Genomic DNA, 24,984 nt, shown 5'->3' with positions numbered 1-24,984 from the left:
AGCTTGGTGTCATCGGCAAACTTGCTGAGGGTGCACTCAATCCCACTGTCCATGTCAGTGACAAAGATGTTGAACAAGACTGAGCCCAACACCAATTCCTGAGGGACACCACTTGTTACTCGTTCCTCTGACATGTGATCTCCAGTTGGTGGCACTTAGACCTCCAAGCACACAAATGTGCACAGAATAGAGAGTCCCTCAACCAGGAATATGCTTAGAAATACAGTTTAGTAAGAAGACAGGACAGATGAGGTGCAGGGCAGAGCCAGACAAGGATACTGACCAGCCACTCTTCTATGTTTGCTCCTCCCAAAATCACTTTATTACCTTGTACAATCCTCAAATGCTCTTCCTAGTATCACATAATATGCCCATACCCCTAGGAAGTAACTGACCTGTGACTCAGACAGCATCTGGACTTCAGGAAACACTTACTGTGAGGGTGACTGTTCACTGGCCCAAGTGGCCCAGAGACATGGACTAGTCTCCATTCGTGGGGATATTCAAAAGCCATCTGGACATGGTCCTGGGCAGCCAGCTCGAGGTGTTCCTACTTGAGCAGGGGGGCTGGACCAGATGGCTTTCACAGGTGCCTTCCAACCTCAGCCTTTTTGTGATTCTGAGCAGGAGGGCTTGCCAGGTGAATAGTCACAGTGCTTAGGAGCATTTGCAGCATTCAGGTCTTGGGAAGGTGTATGAGGACAAAGAAATGCAAGAAAACGGCAAGGAGAGACATAGTTCCACATGTCCTGCCCTTTCTTGCTTGAGGAAGGATCTCGATCTTGTTCCTTGTTTTTTTAACACTCTTCCAACTCTCCCCCCTTCTCGTTCCAGCAGCAATTAACACAGTAGAGTGATGTACTGGGTTTGTGTGGCAAGGTTTTGGCTCCAGGGGTGGCTTCTGTGAGAAGCTGCTAGAAGCTTTCCCTGTCTGAGCCCATCAATGATGATGGTGGCACCTCTGGCATGCTGTGTATAAGAAGAGGAAAAAGTCACTGTGCACAAGCACTTGCAGCCAGAGAGAGGAGTGAGAATACATGGAAGAAGTAGCTCTGCAGATGCCAAGGTCAGTGCAGGAAGAGAGGGAGGAGGTGCTCCAGGTGCCAGAGCAGAGATTCCTCTGCAGCCTGTGGTGAAGACCATGGTGGAACAGATGTCCTCCTGCAGCCTATGGAGTTCCATGATGGAGCAGTGGGAGACACTCAGAGGGAACTGCTGAGAAGGTGGCATAGGTCTGCCAATACAAGTTTGGAAGGAGCTACTTCTGAAGGGACTGTGCTCCATGGGGGGCACATGCCAGGGTAGGGATGGCCCTGAGGGAATGTGGCCAGCAGAGGATCCATAGTAGGACAGCGATGCGGGAAGTGTGAGAAAGCCTGGTTATTTTTATGGAAAGGAAAGCTCTGTATGCGAGAGCTACCTCAAATTCACATACGTGTACTATGTGAATTTGTTAGGTAGAGCTGGCAGGGGTAGGTGGGCTGTAGGAGTGGCCTGTGTGGGAGAGGGCCATTGAAGTGCCCTAAGTGCCCTATACCAGTCACAATTACTTACAGCCAGCTCAAAATCTGATGGAAAATCCATTTTAATGTATTTTAATGTTTTTGTTTGGTTAGATTCACAATTCCCCAGCTGCTGGTGACCAGGAAACAGAATTGGCTTGCTTTTTATTCGAACTGTGTTCATGCTTACATGTGCTTTGTTGCATGACAGGTTTTTTGACATCTACTCCACACTTCCTACAGCATCACCCCAGGTTCTCACTCAGTTCACGTGACTCATTACACAAGCCAGTGGGAGCTGCATGTGTTCTCTGGCACCAGTGACTTGCACAGATACATGTAAGCATGCAAGAGAAATCACCTGTAGCTGTACCTTATCATCATCACTACTATGACTCATTAGACTGTTAATTACTTCATCTGAGCAGTCTTAGCTCTCAACCAAGTAGAGGCTATTTGAAGCAGTACGGTTGGAGAGAAGATTGAGTGCAGACCCAGAACCACAGGCAAACTCCAACCAGCAGTACTACGCTGAGTTCCTTTAAATTCACAATGGCACCCTGGAAGAGATCACGTAAGCTTGCACTGTTAATCGTGAGCACAGGGTTTGTGTGTTATCTTGTGCACTTACTGCAAGATCAAAGAAAGAGAAGACCTGATTCCTTGGAAGTAAATCCTCAATCTCTGAAGAAAGAAAACACCATCCTTCAGAGACTGGACCATTTGGACTGGGACATTCATAACCTCTGTAAGTAAAATGACATGCTGGTTAACTTTCTGAGGACTAAGTATCTAGATTTCCTGAAGGACTGAATAATAGCAGCAATAACCGCTGGGTTTCTCTGGACACTTTAGAGCATTTTTTTTTTTTGTTTTATGTTCTTGTAAGCTTGAAAAAAGATCTGATAGCTTCTCTGCTTATACCCAAAACAATGAAATCTTGCACAGTCAGCATGGTGGTTTTTTTTGCATATTAGGCAGCTCCTGAACCTGAACTCTTTTAGAAGTGTTCAGCAATTGTACCAGCATATCGGTCTCAGGTGGTTATTATTCCTGCCATTACTTTGCCATCTCTTTTTGAGAGAAACTGGAAATGCCCCATTTCCCTGGCTTCTGCTGTGCGGGTGAGCAGAATGAGGAACTGTGAATCTTCATGTACCTTCAGCACAGACACAATGGGGTTGCTGTGGGGAAAAGACCTTGATGAACTCTGCTTGATCGGACTGTGTTCCCAGGCAGCATTATCTGAAATCTGCTGGCAGGACTGTTTCTATCTCATCCCACCACAGTGAACGTCCAGCTGCGTCCCAGCAGATATGCTTGTGTATGAGCAGTGTTAATTTGGAAAGGGCCTTTTCATTCTCACAATGGCGTTTGTGAATTTTGACTTTGTTTTCAGGTATCTGTTGTAGGTTGGACTTCTGGGAAGTGGGCACAATAGAGCTGTCTGCATAAGGGCTGAAGAATCCACCTCTCTTTTTCCTTTGGACCCCCTAGATTTCCAATTCTTTTTCTGTTGCTTGAATCTCATCACCTCATGGTAGCTGTAGGAGGCCTAAAGCAGCCAGAACCCTACTGGCTGACATTGTTTTAACTGCCACATTGTCCAGATCTCCTAGCATTAGAGCTACATGCATGCTATGTAGAATGGAAAAAGAAACTTAGAATGTCTTGATCATCCAAGCCTGAAACTAGCTGTTTAAAATGCCACTTGCACCCTTGAATTTGGTGAGAAATTTTCTCTGTACATCTAGATCAGGTTTAATATTCCCTATCCTAAGCACCAGTATCCCGTAATGTCATTGTTATTGCTGACAGTGTCTTCACTGGCACCTGTTCTCATGGGCATCAATAGTGGGGCATATTTCTGTAGGTTATTTTAGAGCCATTTGAAAGAAAGCTGAAGCCTTCAATTAGTCATGGAACCACCTAGTAGTAGAGATTGGAAGGCACCTCTGGATATGGTGTATTCTACTAATTCCCCTGGTTGAAGCATGAATAGCTAGAGTGGGCTGTCCAGGGTATCGTCCAGTTGGGGTTTGGATATCTCCAGGATGGGGACTTAATAACCTATCTGGAACAACCTGTTTCAGTTTGTCACACCAGCACTTACGAAAAACCACAACATGAACCCAACACAACTAACAACCACCACCCCCATCTTACGTTTAAATGGAAATCCCTGTATTTCAGTTTGAGCCCACTGCCTCTTGTCCTTTTACAGGACACCAGGAAAGAGACTCTTTGTTAGCACCTCTCATAAGATATCTATATTCATCAGTAAGTCCCCTCCACCCCCAAACCTTCTCAGGCTTCTCAGCTTCCCCTTGTATAACAGGTGGCCCACTCTCAGAATAATCTTAGTGGCTTTTTGTAGGATTTGCTCTAGTATGTCCATGTCTCTCTCGTACTGAGGAGCCCAGACGTAGATACAGTACTCCAATGTGTGGCCTCACCAGTGCTGAGTAAAGGGGAAGGACCCTTGAACTGCTGGCAGTACTCTTTCTAATTCAGCCCCAGGGTACTGATGGCTCATGTTCAACTTAGTGTCCAGTAGGTCCTTTTCTGCAAAACTGGTGCTGGTCCATGGGGTTGTTCCTCCCCACATGCAGGGGACTTTGCATCTACACATGTTGAACTTCATGAGGCTCCTGTTGGCCTATTCCTGCAGTCTCTTCAGGTCCCTCTGAATAGCAGCAGGACTTTGGTGTACCACCCACTCCTTGCAGTTTGGTATTGTGCACAGAATCAATGAGGGTGCACTCTGCCCCATTTTCAAGGCCATTAATGACCATATTAAAACAGTATTGGAACCAGTCTAGGCCCCTGGGGTGCAGCACTGGTGACTGGCTTCCATCCGGATTTTGTGCAGTTGCAACCTTCTGATCTTGGCAGTTCAATCCCCCTTGGTATCCACTTATCTAGCACTTACTTCCTTATCTTCTGAATGAGGATGATGTGAGAAGCATTGTTGGAATCCTTACTTGAATTTAAATAAATGTCCACTCCTCTCCCTTCATTCACCAGGACAGTAATTTCACTGTAGAAAGCTTTAGCTCCTGCGTGTTTTCTGTGCCTTTTTTTATGGCACAGTCAAATACTGTGAACTTAACAGGACCTAAAGAGATTAGGACTTACCATGTTCAAAGCAGAAATTCAAAAGATGCTACAAAGGCCTCTTTTATTGTATTTACCTTCAAGAACAATCTCACTTGGGCTGTGACTTTTCTTTGTGGCACAATATTGTGAACCTAAAAGAGCCGTGAGAGATTAGGGTTCATCCTGTTCATATATTTCTGAGCATAAGTCAGAAGATTCCAGTAAGCTTATTAAAGGAGAGGGCAAAGGGCTCATTTACTGCATTTACTTTCAAAATAAATGTGGTATCAACAGCCTGACTTTGGTGGCAATCCTGCTATGCGTCATTAATACATTAATGTAACTCAAGCATAACATCATGGGAATGATTTGGGCCTGATTTAACAATTTGTGTGTCGCCTGCCAGATTTCTCCACTGATGCCAGTGCAGTGTCTCTTGCTCTGTGCTCTTGCAATTGAGGGCAGAATCTGATGCAGGGTGCTGTGAAATGTGATGTTTAATAACTGTTCATGTGTAGGAGGGAGGGTCTGATCCTACTCTCATGTGAATAACTAGTTTAGCTGTAACTTTGCACTTCTCTTGACTTGCAGCGTTATAAGGAGAATTTGGCTCAATTATGATGATTGAGAGTGTTCTCAACTGCTGTTATAATCAATCCTCTTTTATTTTCAATCAGCAAAATCAATGGAAGCATTACATGAGAATGTAAAACAAATAGAACATGATCTGAAGCTGCAAGATAACTCCAAGGCTGAAATCCACAAAGCTGATAATGCAAAGGAGCAAAAGAAGGTTGCACACCGTTTGCTGTACCCAGACTCAGTTTTGTTCCAACGCTGGGGTGCAGATTTAAGTGAAGATGAGCAAACTATTGCACAGAATCTCTTCTTAAATTATGGGTATAATGTTTATCTCAGTGATCGACTACCTCTGGATAGACCTATCAGAGACACCAGATCTCCCAGGTGCAGTATAAGCCCTCTCTACCTTCACAAAGGGACATGAAATTAAAGGGAAAGGGATCTAGATTGCTTTGGACTAACTTAAAATCATCTGCTAACGGATCTCAGTTTGTGCTCTGTTTATTTAGGTTTTTTTTCAGTAATTTTCTTCCAAATCTCACTCAGACTTGTAATACTGCAAAGACTGTGAAAAGAAGTCACAGTGCAGAGACAACACATAGGGAAAAGAATGTAATGTTAACATTATAATTGATATAGGACTTCTAACTGTCAGTAAAGAGGGGAAAAACTAACCATAGAGTTCAGAAGGTATGAGACCTTCTGGTCTGTTTATATTCTATTCAAACCTGAAGGCAGGACACCTGAAGCATGCTTTCTCTTTTCTCTTACGTTGTCTTTTATGTAAGCCTGTTAGATGCTGAGATATCCTAAGTGGTGATTTTTAACCCCCTTGCCCTTATTTGGAAATTCCCCAAAATATAATCAATGAAGAAGGAAACCCTTTCATTGTAAAATTCTGTCCTTTTTAACAAAATGCTTGTTTTTCTTAGCTATGTTGCAGAAAGGAAGTGGGGAATACCTATACTGCTTACTTAAAGATGATTAGAAACCCATCAGGAGAATTGGCTGGAACTTATTATTAGTCAGTGAGTTCCATGAAGGGTGATAGAAGATTCAGCATGTGAGCTGGATGTCTAGCACTCTTATCTTTAGTACTGTAGGCACAGGCATAATAGACCAGTGACCTTGTGAGTTTTCTTTGTAGCCTCATTTTCTCATTCTGTTTCCTTCTTAAGTTATCAAACAGTCTGAGGTTTAACTACACAGAAAATATAGTGGGGTAAACATCTAAAGGATTAAAATGTAGGCAAGCAGTCCTTTCCAACCCTGACCATTCTGTGATTCTAACTAGTTGGTTCTTGAAGCCAATAGATAATGCATTTTTTTTAAGCAGACCAGTGGTATTGTGGAAGCTGGCATAAGTAGCCATTAAAAATCTCATTAAGAACAAATATCTGCTAAAAAAAGCAAGCACTTTTTTTCCTATATAGTGTGATAAGGTACATGATTTATTGCAACAGATAATAGTAAGCTTTCCAGAAATTTACTAATGTAAACATGGAGGAATATCACACTTATACTATAAGCCTAAACCTTTGTACCTATAGTCACTGGTACTAATTCTGATAGAGCATTTCAGAAAAGGACTTGGGGAACAGACAGAGTTGCAAACTGGGCATGGATTAACAATATCAAACTTGGAAAAGGGGAGTTGTCTTACCGGCAGCCCTCCAGAAGGTGTAAAGGGGAGGTTTATGCAACTGGGTCCTCATTGTCCTGCTCCAGGTGGGCCTGGTTCCATCTAGGGCAGGCAGTAATAAGTTGCCCTTGACTGTGTGTGTCTGTGGGGTAGTGTTGCAGAGGAGAAGGTCAAGGGAGAAGGGCCTTGTGCAGTAGTGAGCCAGCCACTGATTGTCCTGAGGTAGCCCGGAGCTCAACAATCTCCACTCTGCTGGGGGATTGTTTTGGAGGCCTCTCTGGAGCAGCCACCATGGAGGTGGCTGGAAGAAGCACATGATAAGTCTACGTGGTCCCAAAGAATGGATGCTCTGCCTGGTGCTCTTTTGCTTGGCATCGTAAAGAAATACGAATACATCATAAGGAGGTGTTTGTAGAGACCATGTTTTGCAGATATTCCCTCAGGCTTTTGTGCTAATGAGTAGGAAAGCTAGAGGAGAAATTCCAACAAAAATACATTCCACATGTGCAAATGTTGACACTGTAGAGGTCTACCTGAAGCATGAAGATGTCTCACAGAGCTGCAGTATGCAGCTACACAACTTAAGCCGTCTGGTATTTTCATAAACATGTTTCTAAGGGGAAGGAATGATCACCCAGAGAATCCAGCTATGCTCTGTTGTCTATTCTAAAGAGAGTTAGTGCTTAGCACCATGAGAAAAACCCAGTCCTCACCATCTGCCCAGTGGCCAGGATGATAACTATTAGCAGAGCTGACAAACATCCCAAATATATACTTAAAATAAATAAATATATCTTTTGACAGTAAGCAAGAAGGCCAGAGGTGTTCAAATAGCACAAAACAAGTTTGTATCAGTACTGGGAACAATTTATTGTGGGGTAGCATGAAGTCCCACAAGGAGTGGTTTGCTCTGTAAGAAGGGCTTTTGAAGCTCTTTCCGTTTCTAAAGAGATCCCTTGTACAAGGGAATCCTTCTCACATGCATAAGTATAGCTAGTCTTACCTTGTTGTTCTTTATTGCACATACAGAGGGATAATTACCTAATTTGCTTTTGTCTACTGTCAGGTTTGGTCATTGTGATTTCCTTTTGTAAATGCAAAAAGCCAGATTTTATTCACATGTCCACTGCCTTGTAAGGTAATAATTGCTGGCTGAGTTAACTGTATTCTTCAGGTTCAATATTTTATAATTATTTTGGATTGAGAAACAGTAATTGTTCTTTTTTAACAGAAATGTTAACTTTACCCTGGTGATTTATATACATACATAACACAACCCAAATGCATAATGAAACTTGGATTTGGGAATTCCTTTTTTTCCCTTGCGCTTATGCTGATTTTCACTGTGTGAAAATCCCAATTCTCCTTTCCTGCAGCTGCCTTGCTCTCTTTCTTTAGAAACTGTGCTAAAGTTGTTTGTCTTCTGTTACAGCTGTAAAATGAAAACATACCCGAAGGACCTTCCAACACTTAGCGTTGTACTTATATTTATGAATGAAGGACTGTCAATCATCTTACGTGCAATCACTAGTATAATTAACAGAACACCTGCTCATTTACTGAAAGAAATCATCCTGGTAGATGATTACAGTTCAAATGGTAAGTGACCCAGGGAAAGCAGGAGTCTTGCTAATTTATGCCACTATTGTGTTAAATTAATGTTGGTGGCCTTTTGGGTGCACAGAGGGTAGACCTCTCAAAATAAAGAAGTCAATTAAATGAATTTCCAAAATGATGCTAGGAGATCCTGGCTTTTTGTTCCTTTTCTCTGACATTATATTCTTCTTTGGTGAGGGAGATGGTATGCCTACATCTCTTACAGGAGCATTTCACATTTTCAGGGCTTGTATATTTTCTCTTTCCTTTCCACATGGTAGAAGATACATAAAGAAATTACTGCACTAAGACAAATAATTGGTTGCTGCTATGGCACATGTCTGAAGTCTCTACACATTGATGTATATGTGTACAGTTTAGAAGCCATACGATAGCGCTGTATGTAAATGAAATATAGGAACTGCTGAAAGGAAGGAAACTGGTTGTTAAAATAAGCCGCTTGAATTCGTAAGTACCTGAATAATTCTGTTTTATTGCAAACGACAAATCAGGTTTCAGTCTGGATCTGAAAAATGTTAGAAAGCCATTGCCTACATAATCTTTTTGATTTCTTAATACTGATGAACTCTTTTACTTTTGGGTTTTTTTTTTAACGACTAAAATCTGGGGGCTGGTTCTAGATGATCTGAAAGGACCTTTGGAAACAGAAGTCAAAAATTACAATGCAAAGCATTCGGAACTGCTGAAGATCATCAGACATCAGAAAAGACAAGGCCTAACACAAGCCCGGATTTCTGGCTGGGAGGCATCAACTGCAGATGTTGTTGCAATTTTGGATGCCCATATTGAGGTGAACATGGCATGGTAAGCCTATGAAGACAGGGGAGTTTCTGAAGTGGGGAGAGGGGGATAAGGAGTATAACTGTGTTAGCTGAGACAGGCATCCTGCATATGGTTCTCCTTTTCTGGCTTGCACATGTTAATTAACAGCCACCACTCATTTATTTCTGAGAGGAAAAGGGATACAATTGTTGGAAATATGTAGCAAAGACAGGTAACAGAGTAAGCTGTTTAGTAAAGAGGAAAGGAGAAATGCCTACCTTTGTGTATTTATTACATTTCTATGAACAAAGACTTTATACAGTGAAATTAAGAACGATGAAGGTCATTTAGTTCCACTGTGAGCAGCTTTGACCCTTTATAAGTAAATTAAACAGCCATAATGCCCTATGACTTTAAATTGGCTTGATTTTTATTCCAGATTTCACTAACACTTGTTTGCTTTTGCCTGTTAGTTTAATAGTGCATCATAGTTCTGTAGGACTCTATTTGCAAAGGGAGGCAAAACAAGCAGCTGATGATGGATGTTTATATTTGGTTAGGTAGTGATGTCTATGGTGCTTTTTTATGTGAAATCTCTTCACATTCTTTCCTCCGGGGTTGTTGAATTCACTGGCTGACTGTTGTTCATGTTTCACTTTCTGGGATCAAGATTCTTATCCCAGCCCTTTTGCAGGCCGGAATGGCTCTATGTGCTCTGTATCTCTCTTTTGATAACACACTGGCACTCCCTAGTTGTTACAGCCTTAAAGGTAATGCTGAAGTCATGGCTTCAGGACTCATTGGGTGCCCTGCATTCAGCAGTGGCAATCCTTTTTCTCCTTCTTAGTAGCTGGTGCAGGGAACAACGCTGATAACACTGATGTTTTTAGTTGTTGCTAAGTAATGTTTATGTCAGCCAAGGACTTTGAATCTCATGCTCTGCCGGTGAGGAGGGGCACAAGAAGACAGGAGGGAGCAGAGACAGGACACCTGACCCAAACTAACCAACGAGGTATTCCATACCACAGCATATCATGCCCAGTATGGAAACTGGGGGGAATTACCTGGAAGGCCAGATCGCTGCTTGGGTTGGGCTGAGTATTGGTCGGCGGGTGATGAGTGGTTGTATTCTCTTCCCTTGTTATTTCCCTTATCGTTATATTACTGGTGGTGGTAGTAGTAGTAGTTTTGTATTATACCTCAGTTACTGGACTCTTCTTATCTCAACCGATGGGCTTAAACCATGACATCGGGATAGGCTGGGATGTCAAGAGTATGTAAGGAGTAGTGAGGTCAGTTCTATTAGGGCTAACAACAACTGGGGTCCAGCAAAAAGACTCCCTCTGTCAGAGTCCAATACTCTCTGACCAGGTTCTTTTATATATTCTATATGAGGAGAGTTTAATGTTTTAATACTAAATTTACTTATTTGAAGAAACATGAGATTTTGGTTTAAAAAAGTGATACAGCAATATACAGAAATCACAGCACAAGCATGATATAGCAATTGTAATGTTCAATAAGATGCTTTACAAATGAGATTTACATTACTTCTCTTTATATGCTCACCTTTGAGATGCTGGGCATCCCCAGTTGCTTGGAAAGATTACATGGGTTGAAGCCAACTCCAACACATTGCTCTCGTTAATGTTCATTTTCCTGGATGTTCAGTTTTTATACTCTGTGTTGGCTGAGCCAGATATACACTTCTCCCATGGTGGTCTGTCTAATTTAGGAAGATAATGCTTTCTATTGATTATTTTAGGAAGGTCACATACATAACCGGTAGACCCACTCAACTGATACTGCCATTTACCTGCAGGAAAGGACATTCTCTGGTTCCCTTGGTTGGGATAAGTTTAGCTTCCTTTATGATAGCTGTGGTCATTCCCTACATTCTCTTCTGAGCTTTATGAGCACATCATCCTTGCCTCTCTTCTCTGAGCCTTCTTCCATCATTGATCATAGGGTCCATTGATCGGTCACACCCTTTCCCTCATACGCCAGATGTACCATCAAGGCACAGGGAAAAGATGGTGAATGACCAACCTCAGGACTTACAGCACCCCCTGGGGTCCTTTCCTTTTCCTTTTTTGTCTCTTCATGGAGATATTGGGGACTGTCTGGAGCCTGAAGGAAGCAGACCCAGTGTCATGGTTTAAGCCCAGCCACGCAGCCTCTCTCTCACTCCCCCCCTCCTGGAGGGATGGGGAGGAGAATCAAAAGAATGTAACTCCCATGGGTTGAGATAAGAGCAGTCCAGTAACTAAGGTATATCACAAACCCACTACTACTACCACCAATAATAATAATGATAAAGGAAATAACAAGGGAAGAGAATACACCTGCTCACCACCCGCCGACCGATACCCAGCCTGACCGAGCAGTGATCTAGCTCTGCTGGGTAACTGCCCCCAGTTCTACATCCTGGGCATGACGTGCTGTGGTATGGAATACCCCTTTGGTTAGTTTGGGTCAGGTGTCCTGTCTCTGCTTCCTCCTGGCTTCCCTTCCTCCCTGACAGAGCATGAGACTCACAAAGTCCTTGGTCAGACTAAACATTACTTAGCGAGAATTAAAAACACTGGTGTTCTCAGGGCTGTTCCCAGGCTGAAAGTTAAAATCACAGCACTGCACCAGCTACTAAGAAGGAGAAAAATGACTGCTACTGCTGAACCCAGGGCTCCCAGGTAACAATAAACTCAGAGATTTAAAAGTGAAATTTACTGTTATTTTTATTAGTGACAGTTAAAATGCAGAAGCAGTCTAATAGGAGAGAGAGTTGAGCCATGGCATTAACAATTTGGGCTATTAGTACTCCAAGACTGGCATATAACTTTTTGCAGAGGCTAAAGTAAATAGCTTACATAAAGTAGCTAACCCAGTTTTAGAAACAGGCTGTAAAGTTAGTACTGTTCATTAGATTTCCATTTTTTTCAAGCTGAATATACTCTGCTTGTTAATTTTGGTAGGGCTGAACCTATTCTGTCTCGACTAAAAGAAGATCGCACTATTATAATATCACCAGTATTTGACAATATTCGTTTTGATGACTTTGAGCTTCTTCAGTATTCAGTGGCTGCAGATGGATTTGACTGGGCACTCTGGTGCCTTTATGAACCTTTACCAGCTGAATGGTTTGCTCTGAAAGATGAAACAGCTCCAGTCCAGTAAGTATGAATAGCATTTGAGGGTGAGCCAAGATACATGATACAAATGTAGAGCAAGCAGAGGGAAGATTTTTCATAGGTGGTGGGATAGATACCTATGAAGCACATTATATCTCAGTATTTGGTTTGGAAATGTGGGTTCTTTAGCAGCCCTGAAAATCTCAGTACACCAGTTGCAGGGTTGTTGAATCAGCCCTGTGCTGATTCTGCTGTCAGATTTTCAGGCAATCCCCAACTCATTCATTCTTCTGTATTATGTTCCTTAGCTAGGAGTGTGGTAGCAATATTTATCGACTGTGCAAGATGAAGTGTGGCCCTTCTCCACACTTGCCCAACAATATGCCAAACAATCTTACAACTCTGCTGGCCAATTGCGTGTCTGATCTGTGAGGACTCGGATGGGTTTAAGTTGTGCAGTTATTTCTTTGGAGATGTTGGAGTGGTATATGATTGCAGTGATCTTGGGCAGCTTTTTTCAACCCTTAACCACTTGTGAGTCACATAGAAGCAAGAAAAAACATGAGCACATACACCAGCTGTTACACCTGAAGTGACCCCTTATTGCTACGCTTAAGAGCCAATGTATTTGCTTCTGTTACTGATACCTTCCTTAACTGCTTAGATTAGTTTATGTATTCAACACGGAATGGTTGCTGGTACTATGATAATAGTAGCCATCTCATCCTGAATATATAAAACCATTTGCTTCCTTGTTCTACAAGGATGTCAGGTGTTGTTGACTCTCTCATCTGTTAACAGCCACTTAGCAAACAATACTAAAAACCCCTATGAGATAAGGTATAGTAATCAGATTTGTGTAGCCCTATCTTATTTCATTGCACTTATGTGGCAAGGTTTTGGTGGTGGGAAAGGATAAATTATTGGTTTCTGTGAGAAGAGGTGAGAGGCTGCCCCTATGTTGAACACAGCCTGTTCCAGCTCACTCCAAAATATACATTGTGCTGGCCAGAACTTAGCCAATCAGTAATGCTGGTGGTAGTAATGTATGTAAAATGGGGTAAAAAATGCTGCACAGGAGCTGTGAGAGAGAGGAGTGAGGAAGAAATATGAGATAAACAAGTTGTCCTGCAAACACCAAGGTCAGTGAAGCAGGAAGTGACACTCCAGGTGCTGGAGCATTTTCCCTGCAGCCTGTGGGGAGGACCACAGTGAAACAGCTTGCATCCCTGCAACATGTGGAGGATTCATCCTAGGAAGGATCATGTGGAGCAGGTATCCATAGGGCAGTTGTGGAGGACCCCACTGGAGCAGATATCCACATAGCAGCCCGTGGAGGAGCCTACAGGAGCAGATATTCACACAGCAGCCCATGGAGGAATACGCTGAAGCAGATAAACACATGGCAGCATGTGGAGGACCCCACGCTGGAGCAGGCGGATATGCCCTGAAGGAAGATGAGACCTCACTTGAAGTATTGCGTGCAGTTCTGGTGTCCTCCACATAAAAAGGGCATGGAACTGTTGGAACAAGTCCAGAGAAGGGCCACGAGGATGATCAGGGGACTGGAGCACCTCCCGTATGAAGATAGGCTGAGAAAATTGAGGTGGTTCTGCCTGGAGAAGAGAAGGCTGCGTGGAGAACTCATAGCAGCCTTCCCGTATCTGAAGGGGGCCTATAGGGATGCTGGGGAGGGACTCTTCATTAGGGACTGTAGTGATAGGACAAGGGGTAATGGGTTAAAACTTAAACAGGGGAAGTTCAGATTGGATATAAGGAGGAAATTCTTTCCTGTTAGGGTGGTGAGGCACTGGAATGGGTTGCCCAGGGAGGTTGTGAATGCTCCATCCCTGGCAGTGTTCAAGACCAGGTTGGACAGAGCCCTGGGTGACATGGTTTAGTGTGAGGTGTCCCTGCCCATGGCAGGGGGGTTGGAACTTGATGATCTTAAGGTCCTTTCCAACCCTAACTATTCTATGATTCTATGAAGATGCTCTTTTCCTTCCATATTGAAAGCCCATGCTGGAGTAGGATCCTGGCAGGTAGTGCCACCTGTGAGGAAGTGCTCAGGCAGGAACAGGTTTTCTGTCAAGAACTTCAGCCTGTGTGGGACCTGTGCTGGAACAGTCTTCTCCTGAGTAACTGTACCCTGCAGAAAAGGACCCAATCTGGAGCAGCTCTTGAAGAACTACAGTCCATGAAAAGGACCCATGTTGGAGCAGCTCATGGAGGATTGTATCCCAAGGGAGGACCCCAAACTGGGGCAAAAGAAAAGTGTGAGGAGGAAAGAGTGGCAGTGATGAAGTTTTATGAATTGACTATAACCCCCATTTTTCATCCCCATGCACTGCTTGGGGTAGGGAGAGGAGGTAGAAGGGCCAGGAGTGAAGCTGAACCTGGAAAGAAGGAAGGATGATGGGAAGATGGTTTAGTTTTGGTTTTGTCTTTCTTACTATAGTCCTTTTTTTATTTGTCAATAAATTAAATTAGCATTCCCCAGGCTGAGTCTATTTTGCTGGTGATGGTAACTGGTGAACAACCTCGTTATCTTTATCTTAACCCATGAGCTATTTTATCTTATTATTGTCCCCTGTCATGCAGAGGAGGAATGAGAGCAGCTTCCTGGGCACCTGGTAGAAGCCAGTCAAGGTTAATCCACCACATTTATTTATATGAAGGGCTTTAAAATTTACTGTATAGATCTGAGGAGGAAAGGCACTGAGAAAACATTTGAAAATTATGTCCTGCATTTGTCAGATAAGGTGGCAGATTTCTTTGTTCATGTACTACTACACTTGGGAGCAGAGCATTGGAGACAAGTCTGCTCAGATACCTATAGAAAGAACTATGGGTGAAATTGGCACACTTCTCTCTCTGTTATAAATATATAGTGAGCAATAATCATTCAGGCAGGAGAATGGAATAAAAGCAAGCCAAATGTAGGTTAAGGAATGTTTCATGGGGGAATGTCCACAGATCTTGGACCAGAGAAAATAGAAGTGGGTTTGGTCATGAAGAATGGGGATATCAAGAGAGTGCCAAATCCCCTTTCAGTCCTCTTTCCCCCCCATGTAGGATGGATTCATCCACAGGGGAATCGGTCCTGCCAGTCATCTCATCTGTCTTTCAAAACCTCAATTGACAGTGATTCCACAGTCCCCCTTTGCAATGGGCTTTAGTGTTTAAGTTTCCTTAGGTAAAATTCCATAATGTCCAACCCAATTCTTCTGTGCAACTGTTCATTCTAATTTCTTTCTTCTTGTTTTAAGTATGTTAAAACTTTTGTGACATCACTCAAAATAGATCTAATTCTTTAAAAGATACTATATCATGCTTTTTAGACCACTGATCAAGTTTATTTGCTGTCTTCAGGACTCTTGAATGTTGATCTGCATGTTGCTCTGAAATAAATCTGTTGCTCCTTCTTGGATACAGCTAGAATCCTTCTGTAAGTTCAAGATGTGATTGATGGCTAATTGACTTTATTCCCATAATTATTACTTCTTTCTTATTTTACTTGTTTGGTTCTCCAGAAGTCCATCTATAATGGGGATTATTGCTGCAGATAGGAAATTTTTGGGTGAGATTGGTGTACTGGACAGTGGAATGCACATATATGGAGGAGAAAATGTGGAACTTGGCCTAAGGGTAAGCTTATTTTTTCATCTTTTTTAGAAAGACAGTGAAAACTAGTATGTGATTTTTTTTGAAAGCACGCAGGTCACTGGCTATTGTCCAAGCATGGGTTAGTATTTCAGAACAATTCTGTTTTATTTTGGGTACTAAATGGAAGTGACAGATTTCCAAAAGCATCAGCAGGCATTTGTTGATATTTCTCAAGGATTTTGACTCCTAACACAAAATCCTAATTCAGTGAGGGAATACTGAATCTTTCAAGATGTGGTTCTTTCAGAAATTTAATGTCTCCTTGCTCAGTAGAAGAATAAGATAAGATCAAGTTAAATTAAGCATTAGGGGAAAAAAACCCAAAACATCCCCCCCCCCCCCAAAAAAAAAATCCAAACCAGAAATAGGTCTATCTGCCCTTGAAAGTAGTGTCTTCTTCAAATTTTGGTGTCTTCAAATCAAGAATGGAGGCTTCCCCCTGAATAATTTCATCTGGAGTGTATTTAGTTATTAGGGAACAAATAAGAGCACTAAAAATTCTATTGATGAGTATTTTTTAAAAGTATTGGTGGTTGGAGATATTCTGGAAGACCTGAGAAGAAAAAAATGAACATAATGCTTATCCCTATAAAGAAGAGAGAAGATGATAAGACATGAGATTTATAAACCTTTTCAGCAAGACTTACATGTCTAGGAAAAAAGGGTTTGATTATTCTCTTTCTCTGTTAAGTATGAAAACAAGGGGGCTTTGAAAGAAGTCAGTAACCAGTTTCAAAACAAACATGAGAATGAAGTACTTAATTCTTCCAGTAGCAGGCCAGTCCAAGAGACCAGGAACAGAGCTCCTTCCAAAGGGTATTGTGGGTCTTAAAAAATTGCAGTCATTTGTGGGGAGGCTGAACAGTTATGGATGAAAAACCTACTCAGAGTTAGTAAACAGAAAAGAATCATGGGAATATGCACAAAATCCCCTCACCTGAAAATAACTGGGGGCTATGAGAGGTAACATACATACTTGTATTGTTCTCAGCCTTCCCTAGAAATAAATTTGCAGTCACTGTAGGCACAGAATACTAGGCTAGAGGGACTTTTGTGCTTTTGGAGCTTCTGTACTTTTGAATCATTGGTTTTGTCCTGCTTGGGCATCTCTTCAAATTCCATGAAGACATTTTCCAGGAGTCCACTGGACTTTTTTCTTTCTCTTGAATTGTCCCTAGTGTGTCAGATTTTGCAGGACCAGTTTTGCTCTTCGCATATTCTGGGAAATGTCACCACTTCTGAAGCATTCAGGTCCATAACCACTACACTATTTAGCAGTCTAGCTTCTAGTGAGATCATCACTTGGAGGTATGAAACAGTTTGTCTTACTGCATCTATGCCAACTGACCAGAATGCCTTGTCACAGGCAATTGGTGAGTAGTTTTGTAAATGGTGATGGCAAAGAGAAAGAAGAAAGAACATGCCTTTACTCTCCTGGACTCTGATAGGGCCACACATAGTGAAATGAAAGGTACTGGAAAATTCATTTCACTCACTCTAGCCAGGAAATAGAGTTTTGAATGTTGACAGCATGTCAGTTTATTTGATGAAGGAGTTGGGGGAGCAGAAATGGAAGCACTTTCTAGGCAGAGACTTTTTAGCAGGGCCTGTTGCTGTAGGATGAGAGGTGATGGATTTAAAGAAAGGGTGATGGCTTTTTTAAAGAGAGATTCAGGCTGGATGTGAGGAAAACAATTTTTACAGTGAATGTGGTAAAATCCTGGCACAGGTTGCCCAGAGAGGTGGTGACTGCGTCATCCCTGGAGACATTCAAGGCCAGGCTGGATGTGGTTCTGAGCAACCTGATCTAAATGAAGATGTGCTTACTCATTGCAGGGGGATTCGACTAGATGACCTTCGAAGGTCCCTTCCAACCGGAACTATTCTGTGATTCTTTGATTTTAAAAAAGTGCAAAGAATAGATAGGCAACTTTACCTCAAATTCTCTCTTCTTGACCTAGGCCTGGCAGTGTGGAGGTAAAGTAGAAGTGCTGCCCTGTTCAAGAATTGCTCATTTGGAAAGAGCTCACAAGCCTTACTTGCCGGACTTGAGCATTGCTGTAAAACGCAACGCCTTGCGGGTAGCGGAGGTGTGGATGGATGATTACAAGTACATGGTCTACTTTGCATGGAATCTTCCAATTGAGGTAACAGCATTTCTCTGTTTTTCAAATTGGAATCCAGAGTCTAAGAGTGGTCAAAAAAGAGCATGTGGAAAAAAAATTCATATTGATATATTAATAATTGTTGAAATAGATGGCATCCAAGAGGCATGATTATAGACATGTTCCACTTAGGCTCAAACCAAGAGCTGATGCCTAGCTTACAATGAAATTATTTAACATGTATTTTAACTTCTTTAGGGAATGTAGGGAATATTTTACCTGAACTATTAATAATTTTGCATGAAAAAGCATGTCTCTAGCAATGGGTGTCCCTGGATATTTTTTAAATGATATTTAAACTTTAAATAGAGAATTCAATTATTCTTCATCACATAACCAATTACTTTTATTAAGTGAGTTCTCCTTTCTGCAGCCCAAAGTTCTGCTTTTGTTTTCCTGGAAGAAAAAGGGGAAAGTTTTATAGCACTCTTGGAAAGCTGAAAATGGTAATACCAGGGAATTAAAATAATAATAATCCCTTAAATTACAGTGGTTTGGGGTTTTTTGTCTATTTGATTAACTTCGGTACTTCTCAATACAGTTTTAACTTTCCTCCTGCGCAAAGTATTGAAGATACTGGAAATGTCAAGACCAGGTCTTTTGAATATTGATAACTTCAGTTAATAAAAAAACCTTATGAATTTTCCCAGCCTGCACTTCAATGGATTTATGAATCTTTAAAAAAGGAATAGACTCCCAACTCCTTATGTTTTCTTGAATAGATACTAAAGAAACAAATTAAAACATATAGTCATATAGCATAAATGAAAACTTCTTTAATTAATTTCTACCATAAATATTTGGAATTTTTCATCTGAAAATGTCAGTCATCAAAAAGTGGTTCAAGTCTATCTGAAATTCCTAACCTAACTTATCTAGGCCACAGGCTGCATTTTACAAAAGTGCTTAAAGACAGGGTGTAAGTTCCTGTTGGACTGATCTATACCAAACTTCCCTGCTGGAGCTTTCCACTTTGTATAAGAATTTACACAGTCTTGTAAACAATAGTTTGAATCTTGACTGCTCCCACATGAGATGAGTATTGCAGTCAAGAGACTATTGATCGTATTAAAGTTGTTAACAAGCTCCGTCTTATTTTTCACTTTGAGCTAGGGTTTGTTTTTTTGGTATGAAATAAGGAAACTACTTCCTAGTCATATCTAGCTCTGATAGTCTATATTTATGAAATGATATGTTAATTTTTCACTGATTTATTGGCATTTATAGGCAAAACATGTTCTGAAATCCTGAAGTTTAAAAAAAATGTACATTTTTTTTACAAATGAAATTTTAGCTATAGTTTTAATGTTATAAATAGACAATATGGATAAATAAATTTGTATTTTCCCTAGTTTCCCAGGCCATCTTAATGTCCTGAAATTAAACACGGTGTTCTTGCAGAATCCTGGAATAGACTTTGGAGATGTTTCTTCCAGAAAGGACCTAAGGAAAAAACTGAACTGTAAAGGCTTTGACTGGTACATAAAGAACATTTACCCTAATTTAATATTTCTTCCCAACATTGTTGGTTATGGAACAGTAAGTATGGAGTATATTTATTTGAAACATGGAACAAATCATTAGCTCTACTATTAGGAAGAGTTGTGAACACTGTTTTGCTGATTATATTTTCCTAGAAACTTTAAAAATACTTTGATTTTCTTTTTCCTAGGCACTAAAGCTTTATAAATTCTTTGTCATATTAGTTGTTGGTCTAGAATTTCTAAACTGTGTTTATTGTGTGTGTGCTGATGGGAGAACAACAGTAGTTTGGGAAAGTGCTTGATGTGTGGCTTTCTACTATGTACAGCACTCATCTATTGACCAACCAAGAATGGATCAATATCTTTTCGCAAGGACCTGAATTTTTCAATATAGTAGTATGGATTCTCTTCTGCAGAGATTACCAGGATAATTTGGAAAGCATGCACATATGAATCAAGATAGCATTTTCTATACTCAAGCTTGCATGTCTTGCTGGAGCTGAGCACTGGTACTTACCTGTCTGGAGCTACTTGGTGACTTCTGACATGGTGCTACATGGCATGATGTCAATGAGTCTTTGACGGACCTTATGTTTGCTTTTTTTTTTTTTTTTTGTTACAGTGTGTTATTTCTATTGAGGTAATCTGAGATTTATTTTCTAAACCCATATTGTATCTCCCACTTCAGGATCCAGTGCAGAGTTCCAAATAAAGTAACCTTGCTCTCAGAACAGTTTCTAAAATTAGTGGTGAAGAGTTGCAAACGGGATTGCTGTACCTCACAGTAAATTTCCTGGTTTATTCTGCAGATGAAAAACACATTGAAAGAAGACATCTGTATTGATCAAGGCCCTGTCCCTGGAAACACACCAATTATGTATCCGTGCCATGCATACTCACCACAGGTAATACAAGCAACTGACCAGTTCTTCACGTAAAAGCCTCTGCTAACTGTTCCTTTCAGGCCTCCACAGGACCATGCAATCAGCACTTCGAAATTATCTCTGTGATATCTAAAGGGAAATATTAACCTTTATTTCATTAAATTGTGCTGCCCAATGTAACTGGAAGCAGAGCAGGTTCCCATGGAGATCTATGTGTGTTAAACTAAGGCTTTTGGTTTAGCCTTGCCAAAAAACTGTGAGACCTCATGTTGATACTGATTGATCTTGTTGATTAATAGAAGATCACTGGGATAAAATGGGAGAGAGACAGATCTCTTCCTCACACCACCCTGACCGTCCCCTCAGAAGGAGGGAAGCTAAGGGTTACCATTCAATTGTAAGCATCTTGATTTTGTTTTTCATTGGAAAGCAGAAAGATTTTGTAGAGGGTCAAATTCATCCTGGTTTAATTACTGAGAGCTCAACGAATGCTGGTGCTGTACAGCTGACACTTCTCAATATCAGTTTTGGAACTGTCTGCTGTCACCTGCTTATGAGATTTCCCTTGTATCTGAATTTACTGACAGCAGTGTCACCTTCCCTTTCAGCACATCTTTTATCACAGCACTGGAGAAATGTATGTAGGAGGTTTACAAGCCCGACGGAATACAGGTGATAGATGCCTAACAGACCCTGGGAATGGGGACCAGCCTGTTTTAGAGAAATGTGACATAGCTGTGAATAAAGGTCTGAACTTGCACTGGGATTTTAGGCAGGTAGGTGGATTTCTATAGCCCCACCTTTCAATAAGCTCTCCCATTATAATGAATCCTTGGACACTTCCTTGCAAAGCAGGTTTGTTTCTGAATAACTTTGCCTTAATTTTCAGGGCTTGCAGGTGCCACTGCAAGAGCTGTGGTGAAGGTGGTTGAGTCTTCAGGGATGTGTCATTTTAAAAACAAGGGGATGGTCACACAGCTGAAACTGAGTTACCAGAATTTAAGAGGTTCCATTTGTGCAGGATTTATGCCAACTGATGCTGACATGCTTAAGATCCCAAATGATGCTTTCAGTGCCTCTGAATACAGAATATGATAATACCAGCTTAGTCAGCTAGTCTAAGACAGGTACTGTCACGCTGCTGGGGCAGGATAAACAGGCAACAGTGATAACAGTGGAAGGAGAGGTGGGAAAGGAAGCCATGCAGCTTCTGCCCTCTCAGGCAGTTCAAACCTTATTAGCTTTATGTAATTAATAATTAATTAATTTTACACATAATGTATGGGCCTGTTTATTGCATCTCGCAGTGAAAACCTAAAGCAGGAGACAAATCTTGTGAGCAAGTGGTAGAGAATATTAGAGTTGAACTGGTGAAAGATAAAGGATTCAGTGACCCAAATAGTATAGATCTACATGGTCTCCAGAAATTCTGCGAACATGGGCTTTATCTTTAGTCTGGTCTGTAACCATGAAACTTAGAAAAAGGTGCATATATATTTTCTGGGGGGTTTAGACCCACCTTAAAAGTAAACCTCCAGTTCCTTGTGTGCATCAAGAATTATCATAGTGAAACAACTGGCTGCGTGAAGGAGCCAGCTAACATTCTGTTTGCTCTGGAGCCCAGCACCTTAGGAAAAGCCTCATTTCTGGCCTGATGAGTTGACTTAATCACACCTCACCTCATTCACAGTAATTGGTATTGAAATATTGACTTAGGGATAATATATTAATATTCTTACCTGTTATTAGCTCTCTTCTTTCAAAGTGGGATAGAGTATTAAAATCTACTAAAATTATTTAAGCTGTAAAAACCCCATAAACCCACAAAAAATACCCACTCCCTCCCCCCAGCTTGAAAAAGCAGACACAAAATAAGCCTCTGCATATATTTTAATATGCCTCATAATGTTCCATAAGCTGTCATGCATTATCAGCCTGAGGAAAACCCAACTTTTTTTTCTCAGGTCTCTGACCTACTAGTGTTTCTCAGACACATTTGTAAAGGTCAAGAGAATTGCTTCCTGACTGAGCACTAAATTTTAAGCTCTCAGCTTCTCACTAAATTTATAAGCCCTCAGCTTCTCTCATCTTTCCTTTCCTTTTGTAGGGATCGGCTGTAATCAACAGGAGCACTAAAAGATGCCTCGAAATCGCAGCAGACAATCCATATTCATATAGACTTGTAATGCAGACCTGCACAGGACAAAGGTGGAATATCCAGCACACGGTTAAGGACTGGGGAAAGACAAAAGACCTGCAACGGAAGGCACAGCACTGACTGGAGGATGTTCTTCCTTGAAAACTGCTATGCTCATAATGCAGCACTGAAAGCAGTGCTGCTTTCAAGAGTTTATTTACACATGATTTTCCAAGGTAGTAGTTACTGCAGGAACTACTTGCAGTCTTGGGGCATCACCCCCCGAGTTTCCTCAGTTAGGAAGGGAACTGTCTTTGCTCTTTTATTGTCACTGGAGAGCAGTAGTTACATCTAAGGGTCTTTCAACCCACCTGAGTGCCTTATGTTGTCCTTTGGAAGTGCCTGGGTACGCATTAATGAAAGACTGGTGTAAGATCTCTAACTTTCTACCTTTGGCATTTTGGTTAGATATGAAAATTTAGAAGAAATGAAAGTGGGTCTGACTTCTTCTTGCACATGGTTTATCTCAGGCTGAATTAGACCATTTTTGGGTCATATAGTTAATGCAAAACTTCTTGTCAAGATGTACTCGTGTGAATGGCTGAAATGAAATACATCCTTGTTCTCCTGTAAATATAATTTTCCTGGACATGATTCAGTTTCTCAGTAAAGTTTATTAGATTCAGCAGTGTGACACACTAAGCCTGCATTGTGTTTACCTATGTGAAATTAGTTTGCACCAACCATGTGACGACATGGATAAAATTCAGTCAAGTGCTTGGAAACAAGGAGATTGACCTCAGTAGTTGCCACAAACCAGTACGAGTCCAATACAGTAACACATCTATCAAAGAAACAGTAAAATAACAGCATGAGTTGCTAATGGAAGGCAACTTCCAAGTAGACAGGATATGAGCTCTTGTAGAAATAGGGTTAGGTGGAACTGGTTGTCTTAATTCTTAGAGTAACCACTCCTAGGACTTACACTTGTTTGTTAAAGGGAGCTCCTGTAAAGTAAACTCATTGAAGCTATATAGAGTTTCAGCCTGAAGTAATTTTGTTATCAAAAAGGTGCCAAACATTTTATCCAAGTAGAAAGTGTATTCAGGGTTTGTTTGACTATTTGTTTGAGTCTAACCCAATATTATTTGGTTTTTATCTTTCTAATTTCTCTGTAAACTAAATGTGAACAATCTGGCCCTGATATTCAGGATTGGAAATGGACAAGCTCTGAAAGGAAGGTCCTTAGGATCTGTATTTTTCTGCTCCAGAAACTCATTCTTAAAAATGCCACATTTTAACCAGATTGAATTTAAATTTCTAAAATCCACTTTTATTCCCTGTCCTGAATCAAAGCCAAAGACACTGAAGAAAGAGGAATTTCTGGTTGTTTTCTGCATCTTCAATACTGTGTCTTACTGAAATCACAGGACTACCATTTTGACAAGCACAATGAAGACAGTCAGAATTTTGCCAGTACAACTGAAATGATAATCTGGCCTAGTGGTGATGATTAATAAAAAGTGTTTACATATGCTTTTTCCATCTTAATATGCCACTTCAATAGAATGTAATAGACATATGTTTTGGACAATTTTGGTTTGAACTTAGAGTTTGAAAGAACATCAAAATGCTCCAGAATGTCTAGGTTTCCTGGTTCTTAATGTGTGGCCTCTAGTCATACACAGGGTTCAACACTGAAACAAGATGCTTCAAATATTTTGATTTATCTCAAGTATAAGTCTTTTTAATTTCCTGAACCCCCCTCACAAATGTGACTTTTTTGGCCAGTTTTTGTAATGAGAAGAGAGAGTAGCCATAAGAGATGGACTTCAATTTTCTGGTGATGCATAATGGGACATAAATAATAACTCCATGTTTTTGGTGCTACAGTAGTAATATATTACTCTCACTAGTAACACTTTTGAACTCGAAAGTTCACTGTGTGATGAAGCAATTGATGTGTGATTCCTCAGCAAGGAAGCAATGGATGTAGGACTCTACTGCCATGCTGTAATACAAGAAGACAGCTATGGCTGTGGCATAGCATGGAATGGGATCTACTCTTGCCCTGAAAACCAGTCATTGGCTGAATTTTCAGAACTGCAGAAAATCACCTCAGCTCCTGCAAAATGACATGAGAGTGCTGAAGACAGGTAGTAAAAATAACATAATAGGCAGGAGTTTTAATGGATGTGTGGCCACAAAGGAGTGGGACAGCTTAACTCAGAGCAAATATAAACAAAAGCACCGAGTTACCTACTACCATGCAGGTAAGCCTTAGTGGAATGGGTAGAACAGTAGTGCTTTTCTCCT

At 41.1% G+C, this 24,984-nt stretch overlaps 1 protein-coding gene across 1 annotated transcript; it reads left to right on the top strand.

Annotated features, from left to right (window-relative positions):
* Positions 1-1,455: 1,455 nt before the first annotated feature.
* On the top strand, positions 1,456-24,984 carry GALNT8 (polypeptide N-acetylgalactosaminyltransferase 8). Its single transcript, XM_061476360.1, has 11 exons — positions 1,456-2,250; positions 5,279-5,567; positions 8,258-8,424; positions 9,063-9,246; positions 12,177-12,374; positions 15,866-15,980; positions 17,960-18,145; positions 19,565-19,702; positions 20,457-20,552; positions 21,140-21,307; positions 22,639-24,984. The coding sequence occupies exons 1-11, from the start codon at positions 2,055-2,057 to the stop codon at positions 22,807-22,809; spliced, it is 1,908 nt and encodes a 635-aa protein (XP_061332344.1). The 5' UTR covers positions 1,456-2,054; the 3' UTR covers positions 22,810-24,984.

Source organism: Pezoporus flaviventris, unplaced genomic scaffold, assembly GCF_033815535.1.
Source record: "Pezoporus flaviventris isolate CSIRO_AGI_PZ_B2104156 unplaced genomic scaffold, CSIRO_AGI_Pfla_v1 ptg000096l, whole genome shotgun sequence".
Classification (NCBI taxonomy): domain Eukaryota; kingdom Metazoa; phylum Chordata; class Aves; order Psittaciformes; family Psittacidae; genus Pezoporus; species Pezoporus flaviventris.
Note: the sequence above shows the minus strand (reverse complement) of the source record. Positions and strands in the feature narration are given on the sequence as shown.